This window comes from Uranotaenia lowii, chromosome 2, assembly GCF_029784155.1.
Source record: "Uranotaenia lowii strain MFRU-FL chromosome 2, ASM2978415v1, whole genome shotgun sequence".
NCBI lineage: Eukaryota > Metazoa > Arthropoda > Insecta > Diptera > Culicidae > Uranotaenia > Uranotaenia lowii.
Genome location: NC_073692.1, coordinates 427,904,546 through 427,930,447, shown reverse-complemented (window position 1 = coordinate 427,930,447; position 25,902 = coordinate 427,904,546). Strand labels below are relative to the sequence as shown.

General features: G+C 38.1%; 1 protein-coding gene across 1 annotated transcript in view; it reads left to right on the top strand.

The window, feature by feature from the left end:
• Window positions 1–1,214: 1,214 nt before the first annotated feature.
• The window catches only part of LOC129749726 (ecdysone-inducible protein E75-like), a 172,188-nt gene continuing 147,500 nt past the window's right edge, over window positions 1,215–25,902 (top strand). The window contains exons 1-2 of the mRNA XM_055744779.1: window positions 1,215–1,939; window positions 7,305–9,657. Of these exons, the coding sequence (XP_055600754.1) occupies window positions 8,823–9,657 (835 nt within the window). The 5' untranslated portion in view covers window positions 1,215–1,939; window positions 7,305–8,822. The remainder of the gene's footprint in view (window positions 1,940–7,304; window positions 9,658–25,902) is intronic.

The window sequence follows — 25,902 nt, the reverse complement described above, 5'->3', positions numbered from 1 at the left end:
ATTCAGTTTTCTAAACCCATTTTCACGTATTAATGTTTGAAAACGAAACGAAGTTCGTAAATAGTAAAAAACATTCAACTTTTTAAATACTGATATTGAACCTTATTTACCGATAAGGAAGATCGCGTGGTTATATGCCAACAAAAAAAACTGGTTGAGATAGGTTCATGTTCTAATCTATCAAGAGCATAACTTTTGCAAAATAAGCATTACAAAACCAGTGAAATCTACCATTTTGGACAGCGACATTCAGCTATGTAATATGGATGAAACGTCACCGCTAATAGCATTAGTCAGATTCCAGACCTACTTTGTCTGGCCGTCGAGTGACGCATTTGTTTGGATGCGTCGCATCGGTTCCGCCTGCTTAGACCGCGTCAAAAAAAAAGGTTGACCCAACCAATTCAAAACAAATGTGATGCAATCAAAACAAAACACCACAACCTAGTCGCCGCGCAACGCTTTCAGGCTGGTTGAAGGGGTCGGCCGAATTTTATAGGTTTATAATTTCTCCCTTTCGCTTTCCTGTAGACAGAAAAGTAAAACATTCTATCATTCCCTATCCCATCCGTGTCCGTACGTACTCAGCTCAACTCAACTCAACTATTATGCATCAGCAGAACACCGGAGGAGGAAGTTTAAGAGTGAGTTCCCATACTCCCCATTATTCGTAGCTGGGTAGGTAGGTATCTACGGCGTGTCTGGCTCTGGATCACTCTTCTACTGTTGTGTTCTACCGAAAGTTCATCGTGGGTTGGGAGCTCTCGGGGTTGTGTTGGTGCCTCCCCCTTACTGTTACGGGAAGTGGGTTCTCCACACTCACCCATACCACTTATGGTTCGGATGACGCTGAATGACGACTACCTAGTAAGGTTAACAGGAGGCTCACTGAACCTACGCCAGCCATCCCATCCTATCGCGATCTAGAAAGGGGGTGGTTGGGCGAGTGGGGTTCTCGTTCATTTCAGTCGGGAATCGGTTCTTATATACATTTTCCTGAGGACGATGAGAGCATGTTATGTTTGTGTCGTTCGTTCGTACGTTCGTTTGTTTGAGCGCTCAGTGAAGAGCAGAAGAGTTCTGAACGTTCCTTCTCTTGGTTCTCCGAATGTTTTGCTGTCTCTGCAAGTGCCGGGACCGGAATGTTTGTTAGGTTGGTCAGACCAGTGTCGTATGGTGGTACATCACCTATTCATTCCCAATGAAAGCGACAGTAAAGGGAAATCATTTGGGTGAATTGGATGGTGCTTAGGTTGGTCTCGCAAAACGAGGCTCGCGGCAATCGCTGTTGATAGCAACTTGCACTTGTATGTCACAACACTTCCAAAAATAAAAACAATATCCATTCATCATCAGGCTCGGAGCCGTTGTCTCCAAGGAAAAAGTCGGTCCCAGTTTTGAGTGTGGATTTGATTTACTTTGCGTATTGTTTCCCAGAAATAAGGAAAAGAAAAGCCTCACCGAAAAACTCCGCTCAAGGTCGCCCTTCGACCAAGGATTATGTTATCATACACACGGATACAGTGATTGTTCAAGGACTCGGTCAAAACGTCAACGTTAGGATATTTGACAACTGCTGCTGGCCACCCTCTGGAAGAATGTGGAGTGTCCTTGGACTTTTGGGGAAAACGATATAAAAAGAAACTGTGTTTGTGCGTTGGTGGGTGACTGGAATCGATCTCTTGGGGTAACGAACGTTTGGAAAACACGCGAAGCTCCGCACGCTATGCTAATCGGTCCAGCAGCAGCAGCAGCAACACAGTATCGATGTGATCGTCTCAGCCTACTACTTAGGAGTATACCTATCCGCACGTCAATTGGAGTAGACGTAAAGGATTAGCAGCAAACAGCAAGCAACACATCGAAGAGCAAACGTTGTTACCACATTGAAACTTTGCCTACTTCGATCAAGGAAGTGGTTCGAAGCAATTTGTTAAAGGTGATATGATTGGTGGTCAACAGTAGAATCAAACAATGGAACGAAAGGATTTTTTGGTGTGTGTTGATTATTTGGTGGAGTTATAAATAAGGTGAAGTTTAGTAACAGTCAAACGTCATGGATGTTTGTACTAGTTTGCGGTTGAATGGCTGGCTAGAAGGATTAAAAGCTCTAGTTAATCTAACCGTAACTTCAAGTGTTGGAAAATGGTGACCTTGATTCTCAATGGCAATTCCATACCTATGACTCAGTGAATCTTATTCAAGCATTCAATAAAACAAAGTGAAGTGTGTCGGAAAATTAATTCCAATCATGTTTTAAATGGACTTACCTTGAAACTTCGTTCAATTTTGAGATGGATTCGTTTACATATTTTTTATTTATAAAGTTTTTTCAGTTTCTGAATTGTGTAATGTGCTGTTAACAACGCAAAATAAAAATGAGGCGATTAATTTAGAAACTTAAATGTATAATTTTTTCATTTTTCGATAAACATCACATAATGAAAAAGAAATTTAAAATTGGAATTATAACATCCCATTTTTAACACGTTCGATATCCAAATCATATTTTTTATAAGAACATTTAAACCAAAACTTAAAAAAAAATGTTATAGGAAATCGGTAAAAATAAGAAAGGTTAATATTCAAATTGCATCTTACATATTTATGGAAATATCAATTTAAATATACTTTCCGCAAAAAATATAACTGTCTTTTCCTGACCTGACCTATAAGTGAGTTGGATCAGACGGAAAATGATGCATGAATCCACGAAATCAACCATGCATTTTTTTTTTCTTTGAGCTAATTCAACCATGCATTTTTTCTGAATTTGAAATATGGCTATGCAGTACCAAAATACAGATAAAATCTTGAACTTGGATAATCATGAATTGTTGGATCAGCTTTACAGAATAGCTGACATTTAGTATGATGAATGAAAATATACTTAGTAGTCCCATCTTATATCAGGGACATGGAAGAGCCAACCCTGTTATTTTTCAACAAAATACATTTTTTTATCCATGTTTGAAAAACTGGACTGACTAGTATTAATTATTTTAACATATAATTACATTTTGTATTTTTTGTAATCATTCGTTCATTCTTGTGAGATTCATCGAATTTCATTCATCAGATATAAGTGAGATATTTGATTCAAGAATAATTACAATTTTAAATCAATTTAAAAAAATAACTTATGTGCGACAGCTTACCCCACGATTAAATAATGTTCATTATAAATAATACATATTTTTGGTGTTGGTGTCGAAAAATTGTCAATGCATAGTACTGTTTTAAAACAACATTAACTAAAATTAAACTATCTTGAAAACGTGTAAATATTTTTGGGTCAAATTATCAAAAAAATATTCTGACGATCAGAAGCAATAAGTCTATGACATTTTCATTACTGATTTTTCTTTATGTGTGAGGTATGTAAGGGAAAGTCGGAGAAACGGACACCCTAAGGTAGAATCGAAATAGAAAATCAAAAATTGCTTTTTTCGTGGAAGTCTTCCTGCAGATGGGCAGTATAGGATTTTTTTTCTATCAATGTACCTTTTTGTGAATTAAGCATTTGAAAATGTATTAAACCAAAATCGAACCAACTAGTCCGAATCCGCTAGCGAAATAACGTGGTTTTCGAAATTCCGTGTTTAAAGGCGCTTGTTTACCGGGGATCTACTTTTCACATTTTTTATTACCTGTTTGAGATTTATTTTAAAAACGAACACAAACATATACAGGATCTCAATGAAACATGATGTTTCCTCGAAGAGATTCCTTTTTTCTTAACTCTAAGCGTACATCTTTCGAGGATATGATGGCTAGCATCTTACAAATGCTAAAACCACCAACCCACCGAAAGTGTACTATGTATGCCGTGACCGGGATTCGATCTCACACCCCCTGGCTTAGAAGACTTGAAGGCTGTCCTCTACGCCACGGGCGGCGGCGCAACGTTCGTTGCTCAAGCCCGTCAACCAAAGTTCGTTGGTTTTCCTGCAGATTGTCTATGAGAAGCCTAATCAACATTCCACCGTTGAAAACGGTTGGAATTTCCGAAAATATTGCGAGTGATGGACTATTTTCTGAGTAGAGAAAATTACATCTAATTGTGCATACTCAAAGTTTTCGTTTATTTTGTTTACTATTATGAGACCTTGCTTGCTGCAAATCAACGAAGGATCTCGAAAGTGTTGATACACATAAGCAAACAAATTCCCATCATTAGATTTGTACCAAACATTGTTATTTTCGAAATATTGAAAGTGTCTGGTTTACCCGACTTTTATTTATTTATTTCGCCAAACATCGTAGGCTACATATATATTCTTAAACCTAGGAATTACAATCTTAAAATTAAGTTAAATACTATAATGTTAGGTTCTTCAGTGCCTGTTGCCGTAAAAAACACTTTTTAGCTGCTGTTTAGACATAGTAAAATCTATGTTCTGGTAGTTTTTATTATAATTCTTCATTAGACAATTGATTGGACTATTTTTTCCATAATCAGTTCTAGCAGAGGTTAAAATAAACAGATTTCTGGTTCTCAACTGCCGACAAGGACAATAAAGGTTTAACTGATATATTTCCCTACTAGAATTGCAAAATTAAAAATTGTATTTTTGTTAAAGAGTAGTTTGTGGGAAGTTACTGATTACGAATAAAATTTTAATATGCTCTTGAGTCACAAAAGTATCCAATATACACGACGATTTTAGACCTTATATACCTTTAAGACGATGCAGATGCTGCTTTTTCGTTTTGACCCGCTTTTTTTTTGAAAATTCGACTTATGGGACAAATGGAAAAACAAAATCAAGGCGTTTAGCTTTAAAGCATCTGCTATTTTAGAATCGAGAAAGATTTATTGGCTACACATTTAACCCTAAGAGCAAGTTCACTGGTGTTGAGAAAAAGTGGTAGAAATTTTGTCACTTTTTGCACATTTTGAAAATTTTGCCATGCAAAAAAATTTTGAAGATCTGTGGCCTTCAAGTTTCTAAACAACACGTGTTGTAGTTTCGCATGATGTGATGCAAAAATAGCAATATTTCTATCACATTCGGCTGAAATGGAAACAGTGCTGTAAAAAAATACAACGCCCAAAGATCTTGAAATCATTTTTGCATGGTAAAATTTTCAAAATGTCAAAATTTCTTCCACTTTTTCCCAACACCAATGAACTTGCTCTAACTGATGGGCATAATTCCAATGTTTTGTCAAAACACTTTCCAAGAAACCAAAAGTTGGCGAAAAATATTATCAGGTCGAAATCTAAGTGTTATTTTTTTTTTTCAAAATACACAAGTCTTGCAGTTAATACTTTAAAAATTCATCGTCTTCACTGATATCGAGTAGGTATCAGAAGTACAAATAGAAATAAATAATGGTGCAGAAATATACTTGAGGGTAAGTCGGGTAAGACGGACACAGCGGGTAAAACGGACACTTTCAATATTTCGAAAATTACAATGTTTTGCACAAATCTAATGATGGGAATATGTTCGCCTAAGTGTATCAACACTTTCGAGACCCTTTGTTTTTTCATAGCAAGCGAGGTCCCATAATAGGTAGTAAACAATAACTTTGAGGATCCAATATTTGAGGTTATTTTTTCTCCTCATAGAATTGTTCATAACTCGCAAAATTTTCGAAAATTTCACCCGTTTTCAAAGGTAGAGTGTTTATTAGTGTTATCTGGTGGAAAATCAGCGAATTTCGGCCAAAGGGCTTGAACAGCAAACGTTTTGGAAAAAAAAATGCTAAGGCGGATAAGACGGACACCTCAAGGTCGGGTACAACGGACACATCAGTTTCTCCAGGTATTTTAATTTCTTCATCGGTTTGATCCTCCATATGCCTTCAAAAGACCTGGGCAAGAGCAATTGTCGATCGCCATCTCAAACAGGCCATAAAAACTGTAAAAATTGGATCTCTGGTGAAGAAAGCGACTATAAAATACGAAATTTCGAAACCACACTGTTGGTGCCATTTTGGTTTTATCTACTTTAACAGCGATTTTTGCGTCAAAATGTACCTTTTCTGAGCAGTGTCCGTTTTACTCGACCATTTTTGAAAAGTGTTGCAAGCATGTTTTAGATAGCTTTTATAGCTATCAAAGTTAATGCGATAGAAAACAACCTAAACTGCCCATCTGCACGAAAACTGTGATGAAAAAGCAATATCTGATTTTCTATTGCGATTCAACTCCAGGGTGTCCGTCTTACCCGACTTTCCCCTACATGAAAAATTATAGAAGAACTTGGTTTGTTTAAATAACAAAGCCCTTATTGCTTTTTTTAGGGAAAAATTGAATAATTTTTTTCTATACATCTGTGACAAGAATGGATTGACAATTTTTTTTTCTTTATTGGTCAATTGATACTCTTAACCTAATAAATTCTTTAGAAAAAAAAAAGTCTTTGACTTTAAGGATTACTAAATTGAGCAGCTAACCTCCTACTGTTTTCATCAACTGTTATCTTTTATGGTTCCTCCACTAAAAATTCAATCAATACTAATATGCTCAAGAATCATTGTAGGAACAATAACGTGGCACGTGACTTTTTGTGTCTTTTTTGTAAACAAATAAAAGGCTGAAAAATTAATTAGAAACATTTCAAACGTTTTTGTGAAGAATGTATCCACAAAAAAAAACATATGTAACAACCTTTTAAAATGAACCTAAAAGTTTTAACAAACTTTATCTCTATTCAAATGATTAATTTAAAGTATTTTTTTGAAAAAATCTTTTTCGTCAATATTCTTATGTTCTGTTGGTTTTGTCAATCTTATGAACAGAGTCTATAGATTGTTTTTGAGAAAAGCTTGACTCAACAACATTTAAAATTATGTCATTTTCGTAACCACAAATCCACATACTCCTGCAAGCTCACATGAATTTCCCGAAAATCCAAAAACCAAAACAACAAACTCCAACACACAGTCAGCCCCTTTTTGCGGCTGGTGATCTTCCTAGCCTTACTTGGATGACTCGTGCCAAATTGTGTGAATGTGGTGTATATTATTTTATTTTGCCTTCTGCTGCTCCGTTGATGGTATTCTGTTATACTTTTGTATTTTTTTGCAAATGTGGTGAATAAAATCCGCGCTGTTGTCGGTATGTTTGCGAATGAACGGGGGGGTTTTTGCGCGATTGTGTTCCGCTGTTTGTGGTGCAATATGTATGGCAAAGAGCGCGCGCCTCTGTGTTTGCTTGCTAGTGGTTGGTCGGTCGGTTCGTTTCGTCTCGTTCCGTTCGTTCTCGCACTCGCGAATTCAATCATAAAAGTAATAAACTTATTCAAGGTGAAACGTTGACCATGAAAATTATTTCCCGTGTCTTTTTTTAGAATTTCGTCGGTCGTTTGGACGGATGGTTAACATCAGCAGTAGTGGCAGCGTGTGTGGAGTATTGCGATTTTTTGGCTCGTGCTCGAGACACATATAGCGAGGCGGCACACTGATTGAGGCATACCAGCATCATAATACCATCAGGTAGAAACAGGACCAGGAAGTGTCAACCCGACAGCAGATAGGGGGATCGATTCAACAGTTGAAAAACTATGTATGTTCCTGGGGTAGTTGAACAGTGCTAGTGAAGTGTGGTGCGACGTAGATGAAATAAACCGCAGCTTTGGAATGAAATCCTAAAGCACCGAAATAAAAACCAACAGAAAGTTGGCCGTATCAGGAATTTGACATTGAACGTGAAATTGTCCACGAAGGAGTGTGGTCGAACGGAACAGGTTGAACGGTAGGGAAGGAAGAAACGTGGTTGGTGGGCATCCAAAATCGTAGGTTTATGGTTAGTTTGTGTATGTATTGGGAAAATGAGCGCGCAGGAGGCCTTGAATCCTTGATGGTGACTCTGAAGGATACGTCCAAGGCCTAACGTCATAGCAACCGAACTTGTGCAAGGCCAATTGAGTGGCTTGTTTTCCGGCTCCGAACGAGTGAGTGGCCTCTTGCACAATCACGCACGCTTTCCCGATGAAGGCAACAGAGTGTGGAATTGATGATTAAGGAAAAGGATCAAAAGCCCTAATGCCACAGTTTATCGTCAGCGAAAAGCCAACGTAATCGAGAAGTAAGCGCCATCGAGTGCTCGCTGTTACTGTGTGTCACGACTTTCCCGACTGAGCGTCTCTAAGTGTGTGTGAGTGTGGGTTGGTGGGTGAGTGAGTGGCGATGGGAGAGAACCACTCAGCAACAGCAGTGACACACATCGTTGTGTTATGCGGGTTTCCGTTCTACATGTTTGCTCCATAAACCCCACGTTGACTGGCGCTGAGTTCAGTGTGTTTATGTGCTAGTCTCTTATTTTTGTGTTTTAATGCGTGATTTACAAGTCAACAACATTCTCCCCTGACATCCAAAAGTGGTCGAATGGCGTTTTCGGTGTATTGGTGAGCTCGAACACAAACGCAGTTGGCGACGGACGGGCAGATCTTATTTTGAGTTTCCGAAAATATTGACCTTGAACTCGTGCGCTCGGTTCGCACATCATCATAGTAGGCAGGCCAGTAGGGAGAAGAAGGAAAAACAAGAGCGCACACAGAATATGGTGGTGAAAATATTCGATTTATCCGTGCCTACTGCAATGTGGTGGTAAGCGACGTGAGAAAAAATTTCCGCCTGCCATCATCATAATATAGAGCACCTCTAATGTGAGTGTTATTTGAACTATTTTTTGGCAATTCGCGACACCGAGAGGCCAAGTTCAGCCTCTTTCAATGTCAAAATGCAGCTAATTTATCAATAATTTTGGCGCGGGTATGGCGTATCACGACGTGTGAAAAAGTGTTCTGTGAGTGGTCAGTGTTTTGTGTGACTTCTGGGAAATTCTAAAGAAGAAAACAAGCTATAAAATGCAATGCATGAACAAGCTGGACGAAAAGGATTCGCTGGAGATAAGAACATTTGTCATTGGTGACAATCAAAGAATTATGTATTCACCACGCAGCAATGGTGGGGGGGATACGACGAAGAAAACTGTCAAACTGGCCTTATCAAGTATGCCGCATTCGGTACCGACTTCGTCATCTGCTTTGGTCATGACCTCGAATGGTCACGGCCAACAACAATATCAACATCACCAGCAACAGCAGCAACAATCGGACCGTGCAAGGATTCAAATTATTGCCAAGTCCTCGAGCAAACCGTGCGAAAATGCGATTCCCATTCAGGCCCAGGAAGTGCACGTAATTCGTGATGGGCGCTTTTATGATCTCCATCACAACAGCAATCATGGGCCTCACCAGCAGCACCATAGGGATGACTCACCCCGTCCCCATCTGTCGGTTTCCCCAAACTCAAGCAGTAGTGGCCTAATCATAACTAGTTCCGGTGGACAGCATCCTCCATCGTCCAATACAATCATTATCGATGGTCCTCCCCCACCGCCTCACGGTTCCATCATCTCCAACGCATCCACCAAACACCACCTCCAGCATCATTTGTCCCCACCTACGCCGGCGCTCGTGGTTGTTCAGCAACATCAGCACCAACATCAACAACAGCACCACCACGTGACCTCCATGCAACCTCCGCCACCCCCTCCTCCACTCCATTCGGGTGGCAATCATCAGGGGGTGGCCAATGGTGGTGCTGGTGCTAGTGGACCAAATAGTGGTAACGGCCTAAGCGGGGTGGCCAAAATGAAAAGTGCCCATGAGGAACCTTCCAGCTCGATGCCAGATTTAGGTAAGTGAAAGCCTTTGATTTTATTTTGGTTTTCCTTTTGGAATATATATGGAAATCGATAATTTCTTTATGATGAAAAAGAAGTGATTCGTTTTTTTTCGATGAAATTCTATTGTGTGGGGAGTGTTAAGCTTATATTCGAATTCTAAATGATTTTCCTGAAAACTCCCTAAATTATGTGTATGAACATGTACATGAACATCAAGGTGGTCAAAAAAGGGGGTCTGTTCCTGAATCAAAACTTTGGGAGCTGAAGTCGTTCCTCGGCCTGCAAGAAGGCCCCATACCCAATATCAGATAATTTGGGTCGCTCAACCGAGGTTGTCAAAAACTTTTTTAACTTTTGGGCAAACAAATCTGACTTTTTGTGAATATACCCAAAAGTTCTGTGATGGTTTCCTGTGATTGAAAAAGCATTAATATCATTGAAAAATCACGACGAATTCGGTATATTTTTACATTTTACTTGAGTAAAATCAATTATTATTAACCATCTTATCATGTTTTTTTCAATACAAAGTAAGAAATTCAAAACATTTGCTAACATAAAAAATTATAATATTTGAAAAATATGTGAAATCTCTGAATATTCCCAAAATTCGGTGCTCTGTGATACAGATTTTGTGATGAAAATTTCCTTAAAATCCTGTGAAATGATGAATTTATTATCGGCAAATCAGTTCAGTTTGTTGAAAAATTTATTTCAATCCTACGTTTCGGTGTCGTATAACACCATCATAAAGGATCAAATTATTGTGCCTTAGTAAGAGCGTATTTCCCAGTATATTTAATGTTGGATTCCAATAATTAAATTTTAATTTCAAATTTTCTTCACACAAAACACTTAGGTATCAGTACTTTTAAGCGTCAGAACACACAAAACACAAGTAACAAAGTATCATACCGCCTAAAAGTAATGATACTTAAGTGTTTTGTGTGTAGAAAATTTAAATTTAATTATTGGAATCCAACATCAAATAGACCAGACAAGACGATTGACCCTTTTGATCCCTGATGAAGATGTTATACGACACCGAAACGTAGGATTGAAATAAAAAAATAAAAATTGTGAGAAAGTGGACTGATTTGCCGATAATAAATTCAACAAAACATTCATTCGAAAACTCAACATCAACATCTTGTGAAATAATAGATTTTTCTGTGATTTCGGCAACCTTACACTCAACGGCCAAATTTTAGGGCCCTTTACTCTTACTGGAAGAAGAGTGGTGTCTCAAATTCTAATAGAACCATTTCTCGTTATCTTTTTCCATGTGAAGTTTGGTATAGGAGCCTCGCTACTCCTTTCCTATATCCTCGATAGAAGAATGGTGGGGTTCTAATAATCAATCATATAACTATTTCTTGCATCGTATACTTACCCACGCCAAATTTGGTTTCATTTGCTTGATAAATTCAAAAGTTATGCAAAAAAATGTGCAAGAGCCTATTTGCTATCTCCCCACTGGAAGGAGAGAGTTGTTCCCAAATATCGATAGAAACCTTTTTTGTTCTTAAAAACTCTTCCATGCCGAATTTGGTTCCATTTGCTCGAATTGTTCTCGAGATATGCAGTAAAAATTGTATAGGAGCCTCGCTTCCCCTTCCTATCTTCCCAATGGAAGAAGGAAAGGGTTTCAAATAATCACAGAAATATTTCTCGTCTTCCAATTGCTTGAATAGTTTTCGAATTATGTAAAAACCAATTGTCTCCCCTGTCTCATTATCTTGCCACTGGAAGATGAGAAGGATACCAAAGATTAAGGGAAACATTTATAGTTCCATCCCATGCCAAATTTGGTTCCATTTGTTCCATTTGTTCCATTTGTTCGATTTGTTCTTCAGATATGTTTTGTAATTGTAAGAAAGGACACCTCCCTCTCTCCTATTTCCCGATACGAAGGAGGGAGGGTTCTCAAATTCTTATAAAAACATTTCTCGTTCCCAAATACCATTCCATGCCAAATTTGGTTCCATTTGTTCGATTAGTTCTCCATTTATGTTAAAAATTATATGGGAGCCACTCTCCCATCTTCATATCTCCCCTTTGGAAGGAGGGATGGGTACTAAATATTCATTGAAACATTTCTCGTACCCTTATTAGACATATTTTTATGATTATTTGGAATACCATACCATGCCGAATTTGGATCATTTGCTCAATTAGTTTTTCAGATGTTTAAAACATTTTAAGAAAGGCTCCCTCCCTTCAAATAATCATTAAAATATTTCTCGTACCCAAATGCATTCCCACGTCAAATTTGGTACCACTTCTTGATCAGTTCTCGAGTTATGCAAACATTTGTCTTTCGTTTGGGAGGCCCCCTCCCCTCTTCCATTGAGAGGGAGGGGTCTCAAATCATAATAGGAACCGTCCCCGGGCTCTTATACCTGTCTAGTTTCACGCAAATTGGTTCAGTAGTTTCCGAGTCTATAGGGAACAAACAAACAGACAGACAGAAATTCATAGATTTTGTATACATACATAAAATTCTTCAGATCACAAACAGATTTGGTGGTCCTAAGCTATGCACAGTTCTAAGACAGCTTACAAAAATAAAGTTTTAAAACTTATTCCACAGTAGGCTTTTAAATCAATGACTAAACCTTCGTTCCTAAATAATCAAAAACCAAATGATAATGTATAACAACTGATGGTACAATTCGTTCAATATTCTATTCTGATTTACCTATACATTTCATACTCCCTTTCCCTGATCGATATCCGTAAACAAGCTTGTATCGCCACACCTGATTTCGAAAACCCTAGAAATCAAGCAAGTAGGAACAACTCCAGTCAGACCTAGAGGGCAAAGACGCAAAAAAGGCACCTCCTAGAACCTAAAAATTTGTTCACAGCTCCGTGACAAGTGACCAAAACACCCAGAGAGCGTCGTCGTTCTCGACTCGTAACCTTCAACGCGGTCAATTCAAAAAAGAAAAAAAAAACAACAACTAACATAATTTTCGCTACGAATACATCACTTTTAGGAGGTATTTATTTTTCTTTTTTGTCCCCTTCAAAGTGTACGAGCAACAAACACACCTTTAACGGTATTCAACTTGGGCCAGACCAGACCAGACCAGAATCTAGAACGGGGTAGAACTCGCGTTTTGTTTGGCTGTTTTGTCGCAAATAGGTATACAAGTCTGCCAGTAACCGTATACATTTTTTTTCCACATTCTATACATTTATTTTATATTCATCAAAAGCTTTCGACTCGTTGACGGCTTCGTCGTCATCGTTCATTTTGTTGATGGTGTTGTTGTTGTCGCTCGATTGTGACGATCTCTTGACGCCTTCTATGAAACGAGACTTAAAATGTCTAACTGTCAAATCAATTCACAATTTTTTTATGAAATTGCCATATACTTTCGAAACTAAGTCAGTTTTTTGGATTTTTCTTACATTTTAACTTTCAACATTTAAAAATTCTATTGTAATCTGATCTATTTTGTCAATCAGTTTTGCTGTTCTCTGTCAACAGTTAACTTGTGTGGCGTGCCATGCCATGCGGAAACGTTTTTCGGTCGTTTTATAGCTGTCGCTCATTTGTATACCTACAGCAAAGCAATACCTGACTAACCTAATGCCTGTTTAAAACTTGCTCGCGTTCTCCTGTCTCCCCGCTGGACGAGTGAGAGTGCCTACTTTGATGACTGGTTGCGTTGCTTATAGCTGACTGGTTATGGCTAGTTGCCATTTGATTCGTTATTTACCTTTACCCACCTCTTTTTTATAGTTCATTTTATCAATTATCCCTTCATTCTCGCGCCACCCTCCTCAGTCAGTTATTCAGTCAGTCATTGCATATCGTGTTTATAATTCGAACGACTGACCTTGTGACACAGACACACAGTTAGGTATACATGAACTTCCCTCGATGTAATTGGTTGGCCCATACTGAGTCGAGGTAACTTTTACTCTCCCATCGAACTTATCGCAAAATATGAATAACTTGTTTCCACGCAATGTTAATCCAAAAATACATTTTATGGATCTCGAACGTCGGCTTTTCCTCGAAAGGCGATTTTTTCAGGGACTAAACGAAAATTTCACGTTAATTATTTCAAGATTTTAGATTCAAAATTTAAAATTGTCTCGAGCAAGCCTGCTGAAAAATTGAGCGCTCAGTTACACTTTCAAGTTCTTGAACAAGATTTGAACAGTGCTACGAGACTTAAAATTCCAAATAAAGTGCACTTTAAAATCTGCTCCTGAATTTCAAGACGTACGCGTGTTTTCCTAGGAAACCATTTTCAGCCAATTTGTGATCATTCATAAAATTCAAAAGAGAGAGAACAAAAGTGTTGAAATTTGTCAAATTGTTAAAATTTTATTGTTAATGTATTAGTTTTTAAATTGTGAAGGGTTACAGGGTTTAATTTTTGAGACCGGTTAAAGATAAATTCAGCTTTTCTGAAAATTTGCTACATCAAAAGAGTATATACGGTCGATAGTATTTATGGCTGGTTAGCTTCAGCCATAACCTCGAAAATTGATTTGGATTTCTCTTTCTCAGAGTTGCCAAATTGTTATTGACAAAAACGAATATTTGCTCGCTTTTTTATTTAATTGCAACTTTGCGGATTTTTGAGAGTTATTTACGCGCCTTGCGTATGCAAAAACTTTCATATTACGGTTCAATCACTACAAATTACAAGAAGTATGTGCATAATTCAAATAAATTGAGGCAGGTTGTTTTCAAACAAGTAACAATTACAAACCTTAACAAATTGAATACGGACTTGAAGTCACTACTTACATTAAATTTGCTTTAACTTATAATTTTCAATTTTAATACTGTTCGGAAGGTCATTCCAAACAGTTATGCCCATGACAAGAATGGTTTTTCCGTAGCTTTCACAGAAGTCATGTGGAATTAAAAAATTAGATAAACGATTGGTTCTTAGCCAAATAAATTTGTTCACCAAATAAGATGGATTCCTTGAGTTAATTATTTTAGAAATGAAAATAGAAGATCTATTTTATAAATTTTTTCAAAGGATGTTCCTAAAATTTGTGATTGATGGTGACAAACTTTATATTAGATAGATTTAGATTTATTTAGATAGATTGAAGACGTAGCGGATGCAGCTTGGCAATGCAACTTTAGCCCGATTCATGATAAGAAAAAAATTCGGCATCAAACATTAAATGCGGCGTAATGAGTGTTTTAACCAGTTTTAAATCTATTTTCTCGGGTAAGAAATATGAAGTAATTTTAAGCATACACAACGTTTTGTAAATTTTTGAACATCGAGAATTTACGAATGATGTCCATTGCAGGTTGTTTTGAATCACTACACCAAGATTAGTTAGGCTTTCTACATATTGGATAACGTCATTACCAACGCTCAGCAGTGGTAGATTAAAAATATTGTATGATGCGGGGAAAACATAGCCTTAGTTTTATCGCTATTGTTTCGTTTGAGACCAACTATGAACATTTTTTAAATCCGGTATTCATGATATCTATTATATTTCCTGGTAAATTACGAGCAGCACAAAAATAAATTTGAACATCGTTGGCAAACATATGAATATTACTACTTCTTCAAGACGCAGGCAACTCATTTGTAAATAAAGAGAGAAGTATTGGTCCCAGAATTGAGCCTTGAGGAACCCCCGATATAACCGGAGCAGTGCATGACCGAGATTCTTTACACGAATCAAATAGTATCCGATTCTTCAAATAGGAATCCAAAAACGAAACCGCATTTCATAAAAACAAAAATTGGTGCGACAGTTTTTTTAAACTGAAACTCTATCAAATGCTTTCGAAAAATCTATAGTTGACAACACTGACTGGCACTGTGAATATCATCGAGGACTTTGGCCAAAACAGTAGTATTACTGTGTTTAGATCTATATCCTGATTGAAAATCACTGAAAAGATTCATTTTATCGTTTATTTTTAAATTATCTTTTTTAAATCTAAATCCTGATTGAAAATCACTGAAAAGATTAATTTTATCGTTTATTTTTTAATTTTCTTCTGAAATATGACCAAAATTTCAGGTTTAATTTTTTTTATATTGAAATGTCTTGAATATTTTAAATTTTTGGATAATGTTCCAATAACTAAGATTCAGAATCAAGACTCAAAATAACGAACCAGAATACAGGTTCACAATTAAGAATGGAAGTAATTATAGGTTTTTTGGAAAGCGTTTTTTTTCTACCCTGAGCATAAACAGATTAGATTTGACCATATTCACCCACCTATTGACCTTTTTTCTTTCTATGTCCTAGTAGACTGAGTCGATTTGGGGTCTTTTTTGAATTCCTCAAACCCTAGGATCCTAAAATTTTTCGTTTTGGTTCAAAACTCATCCTTAAATTTTTGCAGAATTCTTAAGTAACGTTTACATGGGTAAATGTGAACTTTTAGGTTTGTATGGGAAAATTTAATATTTTGAACTGAAAAAACAACACCATTTTTTATTCTCTTGTGAAACCGAACCTGATACAGGTTTTAAATCAATTTATAAATTTTCTAAAGGAAATAATCCGCTGAACAACTTTGTCGAAGACGATAACTATAAAAATAATGATAAAGCTTAAGAATGCACTCAACAACGCTCAAAGTTTCTGATCATTCGACTGATTGGTACTCAATATATGCAGTTTTGTAAAAGATTTTTTTTTTGTATTGAAAAGCCGACCAAAAAAAATATATTAAAAAGTAACAAAATCAATTTAACAAAAATTTTCAAGCGTTTTAGCTATGCCTGCGATCGTGAAATTCGAAATGTATTTTCATAACGATATTTTCCAAATAACGAAAACATTTTATAAAATAATTTAAACTTGCATTGGTAAATTCAACGAAAAAAAAAGTTAATTTATCATTTTGAATCCAATGATAAAGGCTAAGCTAAGATTAATTTTGGATGAAATTTCCAGTTCCAGGATGAAGTTTCCAGTTTTTAGTGACAATTCCAAAATCTGTTCTAGACCTCCGATTGATTTTTTTTTCATGAATGTACGTTGGATAGGGGAGAGTGTCCTCTTTAATGTGACTAATTTTCAGGAATGCCGATTGGTTTTCTCTTGAAATGGTTTTAAAATAGAAACCATGGCGAAAACAAATAGTAATTTTCAGAAACAGAGATAAAATTAAGAAATATAGATCAAAATTTAAAATGAGTAGACATGTAAATTTTTTCATCAGTTCCCTGAATTTAGTTAAAAAAAATAGAGAACAGGAACAAAATACACTAATCAACTCGATTAAAATCAGAAAAAAAACTTAATATAAGAACTCATCATCAGTATTCTTAATTCAAACAATTACGAAGCGCACAATTGACATAGAAATAAAAGTTCGTTTTAGAGAGGACTTCCCAAACGTTTTATTTTTGTATCGATTTCAATATCTGCGAGTAAATCCAAATTTAAAGATTAAATGTTCAAAATGCGGACTCAAACTAACATTAAAATTTTTAATTGTCAATGAATAAGAAGGCAAACATGTACTTTTTTTCAGTAAATTACCGAAAAACGCAGTTGTTCAATAACAATTATTATGAAACTCAATATTCAAACTATCCCCTAAACCAGATTTGAATGAACAAATATAAAGATACATATAATATAGCATTATTTCCAAACATTTTACCAACGTATTCTATACAGGTTTTAATTAACTGTTTTATTCATCGTAGTACATTTTAACAAAGTACGAGCTTTTGAGATTTGATAAACAATTATTGTCAAAGACTATAGAATTCTAAGTAAACTTCTTAGTTCAATGAATTAGTTATCACGAAATAAAAAAAAATCAATAGACTATTAAAAATCGCAATCAATTTTTTTTTAAATTTTTTCAGCCCGGACAACATATTTGATATGTGCAATACAAATTTGAAAGTTGATTTGATAACTTTTGCAGCAGTTTTCTGTAAATTCTTAAGATATTTCATACGACTTAATGAAAGCTCACACGGGCATTTCTCTGTTCGAATGTCTTCTTCCTAATATTCTAAAATTTTGTTCTGTTTCTCGTCTTGAATACTGAGTGAGATTTTTCACTATACATCTTCATTTTTTTATAGAACTTGAGTTCTGGGTGCTTGACTTTGGACTATGCATGTTTATCTAAATTCTTAGTCGGGATTTACAATCCAACCAGAACAATTCAATATCATATTTCAAATTTTAAATCGCAAAAATGTTCTAGCTACTAATCACATTCAGAAATTATCAAAATGAAATAGCAAATTATAAAAGCGAATAAAGCCTTAGAATAATTTTCAAAATTTGGATTAATACTTCTAAATCAAAATTTTGAAAATTATTCTAAGGCTTTAATTGCTATAAAAATTTGCTATTTTATTTTGATAATTTCTGAATGTGATTCGTAGCTCAAAAATTTTTACGATCTGTATTTTTAAACATTTTTTAATCAATAAAGAATGCGGTTACCAGTAAAAGCGCAAAATGTAGAATAGAATCACACAAACATTTGCTATTTTGTTCTACCTTGTTTGCATTTTATAAATGAACAATGTAGCATGGCGGCCACTCATTTTGAATCTTTCTGTTTTCCCCCCGCATTATCTTATGAATGCCCGACTCTCAAAGGTTAAACATTGAATTTAATAGTGAAACAAAAAATTTCAAACATATGATAGATATGTACGTTCTTCACGCTTTTGACGCTTGTCAAAAATTTGTAAATTTATAAATGTCAAAAATAAGTAAATTCACAAAAAAAAGCTCAACATATTTAGAACTCGAATACTTCAGAGCACTAAAAATCTCGAGTTTTCAAGAAATTCTCGACTTTTGCGCATATTTTCTCCATGGATTTTTGATCCCGATTTTATATCGGTTTTGAGAAAAAAATTATAATATGAATGAAATTTAGAACTCAAATAGTTGAAATATTCCCGGTTTTGATTTGAAATTCCCTGAATTTTTTCGGTTTTCCTGATCCTTTTTCGATCCCCAGTTTTTCCCGGTTTTCCCTGTTTTCCCGGTTTGCTGGCAACCCTGTATCAATTATAACTGGGTCATTGAGGGGTTTGACAAGTCATAACGAAATATACTGCTTGTTATTTTTTACTTTTTGAAGAGTTTTCAAAAAGACTGCCTTTTGAAATACAAAATAGTGGGACTTAAAAATTCAGATTCAAAGATTTAATTTAGGATTTTAGAAATAATTATCAGAAAAAAAATTATAACTGAACTAAATTCAAATTCGGAGCATATGTATGTAAAGTTTAGATCCGGCATTTCGATGAAAGTATATTCTTGAAGGAAGAATATTAGAATTGAAAATTGATAAAGGTGAATAGAAAAGTTAGATAAATTTGTTTTATAAATGTTGAAAAAATAGAAAAGAACATATGAATTACAAATAAAAAAAATCTTTTAGCATTGGTTCTAAAAATAAATCACTACAAATGATATTCAAAATTCATCATTGAAAATAGGTTGCAAACATCTAACGTAACGAAGAATAATATACTTTGGATTGAATCTGGAAAGCCGCAAGATTCGGCTTCGAATCTCACCTGAAGGCAGGTCTATTTTTAACCATTTTATTTTTCCCAAAACAAAATTCGCTTGCTGAATCTTAGAAGCAATCCCTATAATTATTTTCGAAATTCCAGTCCAAAAAATGCCAAATCAAAGCAATCGAAAGATTTCTTTTAATTCAACCACGGTGGTTTAATCTTTCGATTGCTATGATTCAGTTGAATTATTCGACCAAGAAGGCTCACAACCAGTCTTGTAAGCGGTCACCATCGTTTGAAATTTTTCGGAGACGGTCACAACACATCTCTCTTGATTATCATGGAATGCGCTATCGTTTGATCGGAGAGCAAAAAATGTCAAATGATATTTCGGCTATTTGTAGTGGTTAGTCGTTTGACTATCATTCCATGCGTTGCAAATCAATCATTCCATATTGTTCGACCAACACATCCAAACACGCCTGGCCCTGTTCAGCAGCGGATATTTTTTACACAGGAGAGAGTGAACAGAAAGGATTACCTTCGTTTATTGAGCCTATACTTTCTGCTGCGTGAAAGCGACAGGCGACGTCATAAACTGTCGGGAATTTTGGTCGTTTGACCATCAAATCATCGTTCTCGTGTACCATGACACGAAATTTCATTCGACAATCACGCGTAGGGGAATGCGTGACATTTCGACTGATAGTAGTCGGCTGTTGCGTTAGTATTTGGTCGCATTCGTTTGATGGTGAGAACAGTGAAATTGATGGAAGCAGGCTGTGCGACTGTCAGCGAGAATGTCGATGGTTTACAAGTCTGCTCACAACACAACAGAGTCCAAAAAATGGAAAAAAATTGAAATACTTCAATCCAGGATTGAACTTTTCAATCAAGAGTATGACGAGCAACATTCAGAACATATTTTTAAGGATTTATGTGATTAAAATTAAAAAAACTTCTTACTTACTTAATGATCCCGCGCCGATCCTCCGGTGCATAGGGCCGTAGTAAAAGACCTCCACTGTTGACGATCCGGAGCCAGCGTCTTCACCTGGTCCCAGTCAAGATTCTCGTCGACAGTTCGGATTTCAGCGGCTAGGCTTCGCCGCCACGAATTTCTGGGTCTGCCTCTTCTTCGATGACCTTCTGGATTCCAATCTAGCGCCTCTCTGCAAATCTCGTTTTCATCTCTTCGCAGCGTGTGCCCAATCCATCTCCACTTACGTTCCCGAATCTCGATTTCCAGCGCCTTTTGATGACACCGGCGATGTAGTTCCTCATTCGAGATCCTGTTGCCAGGCCACCAAGCGCGGATGATATTCCGCAGGCAGCGATTTACAAATACTTGCAGTTTTCGCGTCGTTACCGCATATGTGCACCAAGTTTCGCACCCGTACAGCAATACGGATTTGACGTTTGAGTTGAAGATTCGGATTTTTGTTCGTAGAGAGATCTGGCGTGACCGCCAGATGTTTCGGAGAGTCGCAAACGCAAATCGGGCCTTTCTGATCCGTGTTTCGATGTCTTTTCTGGTACCACCATCAGGCGTAATCTGGCTACCAAGATACTGGAAGCACTCCACTTTCTCAACTTGTTGCCCAGCTACCATGAAACTGGAGGGATTTCCTGTGTTGATCTCCATCGACTTGGTCTTTCCGACATTGACTTTGAGACCTGCTGCCTTGGAACTTTCGGTGAGGTCGTCGAGTTTGCTCTGCATATCTGGTTGTGTTTGGGCGAGCAAAACAATATCGTCAGCCAGGTCAAGGTCGTTCAGTTGCTCCATTGTTGAAGGATTCCACGGCAATCCTCGGTTCGGTGCACAGTCAATCGATCCAATCAGAATCTCATCCATTACGATAAGAAAAAGTAGCGGTGATAGAATACATCCTTGTCTCACTCCAGCAGTTACCGGGATTGGATCGGACAAGACACCGTCGTGCAAGACCTTGCACGAAAATGCCTCATACTGTGCTTCGATGAGATGGACTAGTTTCTCTGGGACCCCTCGTCGCCTTAGAGCCGCCCAGATGTTTTCATGGTTAAGTCGGTCGAATGCTTTTTCGAAATCAACGAACACCAGCAGAAGAGAGTCCTGAAATTCGTTGATTTGTTCCAGTATGATTCGTAGCGTTGTGATGTGGTCCACACATGATCGTCCGGATCGGAATCCAGCTTGTTGCCGTCGGAGTGTAGCGTCTATTTTCTCCTGGATCCTGTTCAGAATCACTTTGCAGAGTACTTTGAGGGTTGTACAGATCAACGTTATGCCTCGCCAGTTACCGCACTCTGTCAGGTCTCCTTTCTTCGGGACCTTTACGAGGATACCCTGCATCCAGTCGGCCGGGAATGTTGCAGTATCCCAGATGTCAGCGAAAAGACGGTGCAACATTTGTGCTGATAGGGCAGGGTCGGCTTTCAGCATTTCAGCAGGGATGCAATCGATCCCAGGTGCTTTGTTGGATTTCATGTTTTTGATTGCCGCTTCTATTTCAGCCAGCGAAGGCGCTTCCGAGTTGACGCCATTTATGCGACTTACTGTTGGCGCTTCGAGCTGCAGATTCTGTTGGCCATCGCTATTCGTGACTCGGAAGAGTTGTTCGAAGTGCTCAGTCCATCGTTTGAGCTGATCTGTTCGATCGGTCAATAACTGACCTGCTCGGTCTTTTAGCGGCATTCTTGCATTAGTCCTTGCACCAGTGAGGCGGCGAGAAATGTCATAAAGTAATCGGATATCTCCATTGGCGGCGGCTCTTTCTCCCTCTTCGGCTAGGGAGTTTGTCCAGGCTCTCTTGTCTCGTCTACAAGCTCGTTTAACTGCCTTTTCCAGCTCCGCATATCGTAAGCGGGCGGCTGCTTTGGCTGACCCGGTACATGCCTGCTCAATTCCGACTTTCGCCTTTCTCCAATCATCGACCATCCTCCAATTTTCATCCGTCATCCATTTACTCCTTCTTCCACAAACTTTACCGAGAGTACCATGGCTCGTCGTGATAAAGGCATTCTTGATTCCACACCACTGTTCTTCGACTGTTCCGTCTGTCGGCAGCTCCGAGGCTCGGGATTCTAGCTGTTCAACGTATGCCCTTTTCACCTCTGGATTCTCCAACCGGCGGACGTCGTATCGACACCCGACTTTCTCCTCGCGCCGTTGGACACGTGCAACTCTCAGTCGTATCTCGCCAAGGACGAGGTGATGGTCAGATGCAATGTCTGCGCTTCGCTTGTTGCGGACATCAAGAAGGCTCCTTCTCCATTTTCGGCTGATGCAGATGTGGTCAATTTGATTTTCTGTTCGGCCATCTCAGGATACCCAAGTGACCTTATGTGCTGGTCGATGGGGGAAGAGCGATCCACCGATCACCATGTTGTTGTTGCCACAAAATTCTACAAACAGCTCTCCGTTTTCGCTCATCTGTCCTAGGCCATGGCGCCCCATGATGCGCTCAAGGTCCTGATTGTCGGAGCCAATTTTTGCGTTGAAGTCGCCCAAATGGATTTGAATGTCACCCTTCGGAATTCTCTCAACCACGCTGTTCAGTTGACTGTAAAACTGCTCTTTCTCCTGCAAGTCGGCAACGTCAGTTGGCGCATAACACTGGACCATTGTAAGGTTTCTAACCCGTGTTCTAAATCTGGCTACGATTATTCTTTCGTTTATCGGTTCCCATCTAATGAGGGCCGCGTAGGCTTGCGGGCTTAACAGGAAACCAACTCCTCGTTCCCGAGTAGCATGTTCTCCTCGTATGCCAGAGTAAAGCAGGACTTGCCCGGATTGTGTCTTGTGTTCTCCAGTATTAGGCCAACGGACTTCGCTCAGTCCCAGAATTTCAAGCTTGAGGCGGCTAGCCTCTCTAGCAAGTTGTTCCAGTTTGCCTTGTTGGGCAAGGGTTAAAACATTCCAAGTTCCAATTCGTGTCCGTGTTTTCATGCTAAAAGTCGTCGCCAAAGTTCCAGGTCGGTCATTTCTTTCGGATTCCGTAACAATTTTAAATCGGGAGCAGTAGGTTGTTAGCCTAAAGTCCCTAAAAAAACTTCCCAAGTCCTAAAACCTACGCCTTATTAAAAAAAAAAACGCTTTTCAAAATTTTCGAGATGTGTGTTTTGGATGTCACTCGTACGAAATTCATTTTTTTTATTAAGGCTGTTGAAATTTGAATTTGGATTTCTGAAAGATGTATTTAGTAGTAGGTTTCTATCTATGTACAAAGTATAAAGTATTGATTATTTTAAATTTAAAATCTCCTATATCCTAACCTATTAAAAAAAGCTTACCTTGTTTCTGATAAAATATAAGATTGTGCTCGGATTGGAGTTCAGGCAATCAAAGAAAAAAATGGAAAAAAAATCGGAAATTAATTTAATTTCGATTATAATTTGAGTTTGAAAATCTCCGGAATAAGATTTCATTACTCAAAACGAAATCGAAAATTCAAAAGATCTGAATTCTCTCAATTCTGTATAACGCTGTTTACCCGGAAAAATGAATTTCGTAGGAAGAACTCATGACTCGACCTTGCCAAGCAGTCTGCCCTGACTAAGTCTGGTAGTAACGTGAAATATTTACACATTCAGGCACATTATTGTAGGGCTCAAAGTTCTTGAAAGTTTTCAACTGTCTGTCTGTTAGTCAAGTGCTTGGTAGTTTCTTTCACTTACCCAGAAACACAGAGACAATAATAATAAGCAAGGGTTCGTGCTTGGAAATGTCAATATTAGTAATGTGGCTCGAGTTTTCGAGTTCGAGTGAATGCATTTGCAGCCCCGAGGCCATTCTCAACTCTTAACCTGGTCAAGTCAAGTCAACAACAACCGGGGGGAACGATGTAGGTATAAATAAATATGTGAAATAGAAAACACTTCAAGCTTCACTTTTCTTCATCCATCGCGCACACGAAAGTGTATAAATTAAAAGCGAGGCAGCCAGCAGCAAATAGCCAGATCCCAGTCTCAAGCCTCGCGTAAACACGCGCCGCGCCACTGAACCGGCAAACGGGCAGCATTCATTGCAAGGCCAAACTTTCTTCCAAATTTATGTGTTTATTGGAAAAAAAAAATGATGGAAGAATTGTATACACAGAGCCACTCAAAGCAAGCAGCGAGCAAGCAAGCAAGTGCATTAATAACGATGATAATGAAAATCGAAATAACCGAGCTTTCGTTTTTCACCGACATTACTTTCGCATGCTTTTTGTTTCGATTCGATACCAAACCAAACGCTTCGCAGCAACAGCAGCAGCATAAATAGTAGGCTTTTTGGTGAATGTCTTCGGCATGAACGACGTTCCTAGTCTAGTTTGCCTGTCGGAGAAAAGCAAAAGCCATGGCCAACTCTCCTCTGCGAGTGCCGCATGTTTTGATTCTCCCGCACACTTTGTGGTGGAAAGCGATGTGCGGTGAATGCCACGCGGAGGGAAGTTCATTGCCTACTAGATATACCACCTACCTACCTACTTATTCGAAGTCGTTGGAGTCGAAGTTGAATGTACTCTCACTCGCTCTGGGTGTTTGTTGCCATGTTAATGCTGTTGTTGTTGCTGCTGTTGAGGAAGTTCTTGGTGGGTCCCTAGCTTCCTCTTCTCCAAAAGGCCGAATTGGACGGAACCCACGCTGGCAGCACTGTGAAGGCCTCCTGTTGCGCAGGTCCGTTTTGAACCTTCGACTATCGTCCACCAGGTGGCTCTAAGACAGCCTGGTGTGTTTCCGTCCAAGGGCAACCTTGTTTTATTTTTTCATGGCCTCGATATCATTCTTGGTAGAACGAAACCTCCTCAATGTTGTTTTAAGTTGGGATCGCCTTCCATTGGTTATGTATGCATGAATTCCGAGTGAGAACGAGCGACCGCGAGAGTTCGTCGTTTCTTGTTCCGTGTTCCATCTCTGTTCCATCTCTTAAACAAGGAACAAACATGAAGGGGGAAAACAGAACTCACCCAACATCCATCCCGAGAATCGTACAAAAACGGTCTCATACTAAAAAAAACAAGACTAGAGTTGTTGCTGTTTCTGCTGGTTTCCCCGCACTTCTTTCATCTTCAGCAACAACAAAAACACAACAACCTACTGGCTGTGTGACCCTGAACTAGCTCATTCGACTCGTCAGAGTTCGTTTACATTTTTTTCTTTCTACGTTTTAGTCTCTCGGTCGGTCGGTATTTTCAATTGCTGCGCTGCGCTACCACGAAAAAATACACCAAAGACCCATCACAGCACAGCACAGTGGGTGAAAGCTGACGCGAACGAAAAAAAAACACGCTACATAGGAGTAGGTATTATTTTCACTTTTCTTTTCGGCCGGCGGCGATCAATTCGGAACCGAAATTCATAATGCACCTGTTTCAGTGATTTTTTCGGGGAAGTTTGTGTTGATCGATGAGCTGCGGTCATCTCAGCCAACTAATTGGAACTTTTTCGAATGGCGAGGAGAAGAAGAAAGGTTGAATTGTAGCTATCATTGCTACAATTCGTCTGGTGGAAATTGAAAGTAGTGGAAATTAGTTTCTTTCACCGGTTTATTATTTGTTTTTCTTTTATTGTTGCCAGCTGGAAACTGTGTGATCAAAATGCCCGGAGAAATGACATTATTGAACCAATGAAATCGAAACGGTTTCACAGCGCAGCGATTAAGTGTCCGATTGTTCTTCCCCTAATTGATGGCCGTTTCTATTTCACTCGTTGTTGAAAGTGATTTTTGTTTCAATTAAATACGTTTACTTTCTTTTTTCAATTAGAAAAACTTGATTGTTTATTTTTCTCTTTAATTATTTGAAACGG